We start from the raw sequence: 7187 nt of genomic DNA, 5'->3' as shown, positions 1-7187 counted from the left end.
GTGTTAAAGTAAAAATTAAATAAAATAACATATTTCATCATAAATCCACTATCTACTTTATTGTTGTACTACATACAAACTGAAAAGCCTCCAAATGCTTTTCCCTTCAGCAAATTGTTGTGTTTATAAAAAGTTCATCTGGTCCCAAAGGAGGCAGTGGTCATGTCCTCTTAGTGGTCTGGCTTAGTTACTGTTTGCAATCGATCTTTTCAGTGTTCCATGCATAATGTCTGTTATTTTGACAGGTAAAAGAATTGTACTTGTAAATTTGTGATTCGTACTTGTAATGTTGCAAAGTTGTAACTTTGTAACTTGTATTTGTAACTTTTAAACTTGTATTCTCACAGAAAACATATTTGGTTTTACATGAATACAAATCTAAAATTTATGCATGTTTATTTTACAAATCTAAAATTTATACACGGAGGAGGTGTTTGGTTTTTATCAAACATGCTGCTGTGCATTATGGGTAAAAATCTGCATTTTGTCTCATCTGTCTAAAGAATTTGTTCCAGAAGTCTTGTGGTTCTGTAGAGTCATGGAGCTCTTGGGTTTTTTGTTTGTTTTGTTCTCCGAGCACTGCACAGTCTGACATTGGGGTGAATTTGCTGGAACATTTAATCAGCAGCTGGCTGATCCTGAACCTCTTAAATCTTTTAGTGACTACAAGACTGGATTTAGTTTTTCACTCAGCTTTTAAAGTATTATTTTTTAATATTTGTGTTCGATTTTGTTAAAAAAAAAAGACATGTTGAAATCTGTTGCTTGTTTCTGTTTGCTTCAGGTTAGATTTAAATAATTTTACAGCTTGGTCATGTCTTTTTTTGTTTGTTTGTTTGTTTTTCCAGGATGCCAGGTCCAGTTACAGAAGGATTCTGACGGACTCTGCCAGGAAGCTCAATGCTCAGGGTTCCCAGCTCGGTGCCTGCATTGAAAAAGCCAGGCCCTACTATGAAGCTCGCAGACTTGCTAAGGAGGTAAATATATATTTGATACAAGTATTTAAACAGCATGATAATGTCAAACATTCTCAACATAATTTCACGTTAGTTTAACTGAAGAGTAAACACTGGGTGCAGGTGATGTTCATGTGGTCCTGTGATGGACTGGAGTCCTGTCCCAGGTGTACCCCACCTCTCATCCAATGACCTCTGAAAACAGCAACAACTCTTTGTGACCCAGAACAAAATCACCTGAGAAAAGACATGAACTCTGGTCCAGAAAACAGTTTGGTTGTTTTCTTCTGACTAATTTGAAACAGGACATGTTTCAGAAGAGAAAATACCTTAATGTGTCAATTTTAAATGATAAAATGTATGTTTTAGTGTTTCAGTCAGTGGTCGACAGAGTACTGATCCTACAGGTCAAATATTACTCCAATAAAAGTAAAAGCTCTGTCAAATTATTACTTAAGTTAAAGTACTTGAGTATGTTATACTTAAGTACTTAGCATTTAATTTTTTCAACAAAGCATTTCACTTGAGTGCAGTCCAGAATAATTGGGGAAATTGTCTGATACATGAAACAGATCAGTAACTCCAGATATAAAATAATAATGCATTAGTGTTAAAGAGCTTTTCTGGACGATCAGATACGTTTTAATTTTTCCTGCATTATTCCTTCACTCCTCAGTCACACTGGTGGAAGTGTTGCTGCTATTCTCAATCTAACACATAGAGTTATTATGGTACCTATTGTGTACCTACAGTATGCCTACAGTGTACCTACAGCAGGGGTGCCCAACCTTTTTTGAACCAAGAGCTACTTTTGAAGTCAGCACAGCAGTTTGCCGAGATCTACTCGTCCAGTCTCAGTATCAAAAAAAACATAATATGGTCTCCCTACTCCTCACTTCTTTAAAGTAAATAAAACAGAACGTAATGTGTTGTTAGATTTATTTAATTTAAAGTATTGTCAAACAAAACTATCTACTTAACCATACTGTATATTTACATACAAAAAAAGATAAAATTCTTACTTAACTCCTGACAGAGAAACATAAAAGTGATGCTCGAACAAAAAGGATCAATTTTTTTACCTCCTTCAATTAGTACTCCCTGTAACGTGTGAGGGCTGAAAACCTGCCCAGTGAGAACCACAGAGTCAAATAACTTTGGAGCATGGGAACTCGTCTCCATTTATTCAAAGAACTCTCCTCTCTTCTCTCCATACAGGGGAGGAAAAATAAAACAAAAATCTATCAGGGTCAACATGGCTACAACAAGAGTGCTGCCATTTTTTTCCAAAATCAAAACACACAATATAAAACTCTCTCGCAGGCAGCTATAAAACCCAGTGCTGAGCTTCCAGGACTGGTTTCACCTGATCAGATCTGTTCCTTTTATTGCCTGGAACAGATCCATCAGGTGGGTTTCTGAATTTTATGCGTTATTGCAGAAATATCGCCCACCGGTGGTTCAGGGGGAAGGCTGTTATAAAACCCAGTGCTGAGCTTCCAGGACCAGTTTCACCTGACCAAATCTGTTCCTTTTATTGCCTGGAACAGATTCATCAGGTGGGTTTCTGAATTTTATGCATTTTTGCAGAAATATCGCCCGCCAGGGGTTTCTGGCTGAATCCAGGTGGGAGAGCAGGTTCTGGACGTAGGACCATGGTTCCACCTCACTGGATCTCTTCCTTTTATCCCCCTGCATCAGCACAAGCAGCCCCGTGCTGGAAATCAGCCGTTTCACCTGCCGGAGCTCGCCCAATGACATTTGCTTGCTTATATCTCTGCGTGGGAACGTCCCAAGAACTTGCAACCCCCTCCAGGTTGTAGCGGAGATCCAGAACATTAAAATGAACCATCTTCGTCAGATCAGGCACTCAGAGCTGGTGCTAGAGGCTCCGGAGTAAATTGAGTACTATATCGCCCGCCAAAGCGCCTTTTTCAGCCGGTCGTTGGTTAATAGCTCCGCAGGGGAAGGTCCCAGGAACTTGCAACCACCTTCAGTTGGTAGAGGAGGACCGCAGCTTTCCAAAGTCATCTCACTTTCCGGGATCCGATGCTCAGAGCTCACAGGAGAAGCAAACAAAGGTTGAAATTTCCTCCCAAAAATGCACGTGAAATGCACTAAGTCATGCGTAATTTGCATATAGCTCCGCAGAGAAACGTCACAGAGACTCCAATCAAGTATCAGCTTGTAGGGGAGAGCCAGGGCTTTAAAACCGGACCATCCACGCCAGGATCTGACACTCCTAGCCCAGGAGGGGGGGACTAAAACCACCCTGGCGGGAGGTCCGACGGTGCGTATTTTGGATGGTTTTTGCTTATTGCTCCATCGCAGGGACTTCATTCAGCTTACACCTTGTAGGGCAGAACCAGAGCTTTCAAACAAGACCAGCCACTCCGGGATGCGATGCTCAAAGCCGGTGCTAGAGGCTCCGCAGTGAGGTTGCGATGTGCGGGCACCTGGGAATCAGCTGGCGGGCGACGAGTCGCCCACGAGCGACTGGTTGGGCACCCCTGACCTACAACATACCTACAGTGTACCTACAGTATGCCTCCAGTGTACCTACAGTGTACCTACAGTGTACCTACAGCGTACCTAAAGCTTACCTACAGTATGCCTACAGTGTACATACAGTATGCTTACAGTGTACATACAATATACATAGAGTGTACCAACAATATGCTTACAGTGTACATACAGTGTACATAGTGTTCCTACAGTGTACCTACAGTATACATAGAGTGTACCTACAGTATACATAGAGTGGGCCTACAGTCTACCTACAGTATACATTCAGTGTACCTACAGTGTGCCTACAGTATTTATACAGTGTGCCTATGGTATACAGTGTACATAGTGTACGTACAGTGTACATAGTGTACATACATTATACATACAGTGTACATACAGTGTACCTACAGTATGCCTGCAGTATACAGTATACATACAGTATGCCTACAGTGTACATACAGTGTACCTACAGTGTACATACAGTGTACTTACAGTGTACCTACAGTGTGCCTACAGTGCACCTACAGTATACATACAGTGTACATACATTGTTCATACAGTGCACCTACAGTGTACATATAGTATACCTACAGTGTACATACAGTATAGTTACAGTGTACCTACGGTGTACAAACAGTGTACCTACAGTGTATATACAGTATGGTTACAGTGTACATACAGTGTACATACAGTGTTCCTACAGTATGCCTACAGTGTACATACATTATGGTTACAGTGTACATACAGTGTACATATAGTGTACCTACAGTGTACATACAGCTGTAAAATTAAAACCTTTGTTTTAATGTTTAATTTGCTGATGGTGCAATGAATTGTGGGATACTGTCAGCTGTGTAGGACATCAGATGCAGCTTACATTTTCAGGGTTTTGTGGACCCCATGAGTAGACGCCTACAGAGCGGGGCAGTGACGTAAGGGACTGACGTTGGCTGCTTCTCATGAATTGTTGCCCACAGCATTGTGTGGAAAAACCACCACTGACTCAGAGGACGGCAATCTGCAGCAATACGAAACAGTTAAACCTGAAATGAATTAGGTGTTCACTAATTAGCAATACTTTTTTCATTTAAAAAAAAACATCTTGTGCAGTCTGAGAGTCTCAGTCTATTTTACTGACTTTAGTGTTTCTGCCCAAAGGCCCAAAAAGAGACCCAGAAAGCAGCTTTGAGGTACGAGAGGGCCGTGTCCATGCACACTGCTGCGAGAGAGATGGTTTACGTGGCCGAGCAAGGCCTCCTCGCTGACAAGAACACCGTAGACTCAACCTGGCAAGAAATGCTGAACCACGCGACAGCCAAGGTACCACACTGAGCTCAGACTGTGGAGGACTGCTTGTACAAGCAAACATGTTCCAATGTGCTTTATCAGGTTCAGCTGTTTACTTGTTCAATGCTTGATTAAAACATGTTTCTTTGCTGGCCTCACTTTTTACTAAGAGAACAACAAAAAACATGTCAAACAGGATAAATGAATCAAATAAAAACTTTACACATACTGTTAAGAAGACAGAACCTCTTGTTGTCATGTGTTTACACTTAAAATGAATCATAAATTGTGTTTTCTTAATGAACCTGCTGTATGAGTAATGTTTAACTCCAGGAAGTGACAGTACTGTTCTCAGAATGCAGCTGTCTAACTCCCATGTTGATATATTTAAAACTTTCCTGTGTAATAACACTGTATTTCTGTTTAGCCACCCCCCCCCAAAAAAACACTTTCTGAAGAACAAGATTACCACCAAACTGTCAAGTTTAACAGTAACTAAAATAATGAAGACAAGCACTAACTTTGAGATTAATGTGATGATTTGCAAAGCCTTTTCAACCTATATTTAATTGAATACATGACAACGTTAAGACATTGTTATTAGTGATGTGTCCTTCTGTGTCGAGGCTTCGAAGCGTGTGCCGAGTAATAGAGGGGCTTTTGTGGAGCGCGTATCGAGGCTTGTGTTGGTGACGCTTGTTCGAAGCCTTGCTGGCGGGTCGTACCACGTGATTGATTCAGGAACTGGTTCGCCTGTATGCGCATAATTCAAAAGAGGCAGCAAAACGCTGCTGAATCTCCCATAACGTTGTCATGAAATTATATTGCGTGCATTTAAGTTATTCAGCTGTGCGACTTTTTGTCCGCTGGAACCAGCAAGGAAAAGGAAATTTCCCCCGGTCTCCTAATAATAACAATAATAATAATAATGATAAAAATAATAATAATTTATGCACATAGTATTAAAACATTGCTGATAATAACTACCAAAATATCAAAAAACTCAACACAGTGGATCGTGAGTTTTGATTTGTTTTTTTCTAATTTCTGGTGTCTTAAAGGTGAGGTGTCATGCTCATTAGAACTTGGATACAACAGACACCTCATGTATTTAAAAAAGAGAAACTGTCTGGATCATAGTACAATGGAAAAGTTAAGATTTAATAAGATTTTCTTTTCTTTTCTGCTACCTTTCATTTTATTTCTGACTTATTTTATTTTTGTATGGTATTTGTTCTGTTTTTAAATAAAAATTAATTTACTTTTTAAAAAGTGGTTTTTAAGTTCAAACTAAAAACATTGTGTCATGTCAGCACCATCTCAAAACCACACAAGCACATTCACATCAATACTCTTTCCCTATTTCTCTCCAAGCACTTTCCTTTCTTCATTCTATCAAATGCTCAATGATGATTCTATGATCAAGAGAGATTAAAATTATATTCAAATCAAATTTAGACTTCATTTATGATCATCACAAACACACACATGCTTTTTTCTTTATTCAACTTAAAGCTTCATAAACAAGTCACCTCATTATAAACTGGTTCACACTTATTGTCCACTTGATGGCGCAGGAGAGCAAATGAAGCATGACGATGCTTCGACTCGTGTCGACCAGTTGGATGGAAAGCTTCAATGCATCATAAAGCTTCATCTCACCATCACTAATTGTTTTGATTGAGATTGGATGGTCAGAACCCCAGGATGCAGACTGAGTGTTGGTGGCAAAAAAGTTTATTAAAGCAAAAACAAAACAAAGGCTGGCGTGGCAGCAAACAAGATACAGACTCTTGGGCATAGCATGAGACAACACCAACAGTTAAAGATCTGACACAGACTGAAAACAGAGAACAGAATATAGAGGAGAACCAACAAGCAGAAACAAGAAACACCTGAGAGACCAACATGAGGAACAGGTGAGAGTGGGCGGGGCTGGAGCAAAGACAGGCAGGAGGGGGTAAACAGAGAGGGACAAGACAGAAAACCAGACCAGAACCAAAGTAACACAAGAATCCAGACAAACTATAACAGATATTTTAATGTTCAAACAGATAAACTTCATTTTTAGGTTTTGCAAATACAGCAGGTAAAAGAAGTATTGAACATGTCACCATTTTTCTCAGTAAATATATTACTAGAGGTGCTAATGACATGAAATTTTCACCAGATGTTGGTAACAACCCAAGTGATCCATACATACAAAGAAATCAAACCATAAATGTCCAGAAATGAAGTTATTTGGGTTGTTACTGACATCTGGTGAAAATTTCATGTCATTAGCACCTCTAGTAATATATTTACTGAGAAAAATGGTGACGTGTTCAATACTTATTTTACCCGCTGTATTCATTGGAAAATTATGCATTTCACTGGTGAAAAATAAAACGTAAAAACTCTTCAAACCTTTCAGTGAGCTACTGTGCCATTGTTGGG

At 39.6% G+C, this 7187-nt stretch overlaps 1 protein-coding gene across 3 annotated transcripts in view; it reads left to right on the top strand.

Moving 5' to 3' along the window:
* The window catches only part of sh3bp5lb (SH3-binding domain protein 5-like, b), a 19871-nt gene that overhangs the window by 5317 nt on the left and 7367 nt on the right, over nucleotides 1-7187 (top strand). For 2 of the 3 annotated variants that reach the window (XM_014026757.1, XM_014026756.1), the window contains exons 4-5: nucleotides 849-977; nucleotides 4623-4784. In XM_014026757.1, the coding sequence (XP_013882211.1) occupies nucleotides 849-977; nucleotides 4623-4784 (291 nt within the window). The remainder of the gene's footprint in view (nucleotides 1-848; nucleotides 978-4622; nucleotides 4785-7187) is intronic. The other variant, XM_014026758.1, reaches the window with a different exon arrangement.

The sequence above is a fragment of the Austrofundulus limnaeus genome, unplaced genomic scaffold (assembly GCF_001266775.1).
Source record: "Austrofundulus limnaeus strain Quisiro unplaced genomic scaffold, Austrofundulus_limnaeus-1.0 Scaffold587, whole genome shotgun sequence".
In the NCBI taxonomy this organism is placed as follows: Eukaryota; Metazoa; Chordata; class Actinopteri; order Cyprinodontiformes; family Rivulidae; genus Austrofundulus; species Austrofundulus limnaeus.
This window is presented reverse-complemented; position numbering and strand designations above follow the sequence as displayed.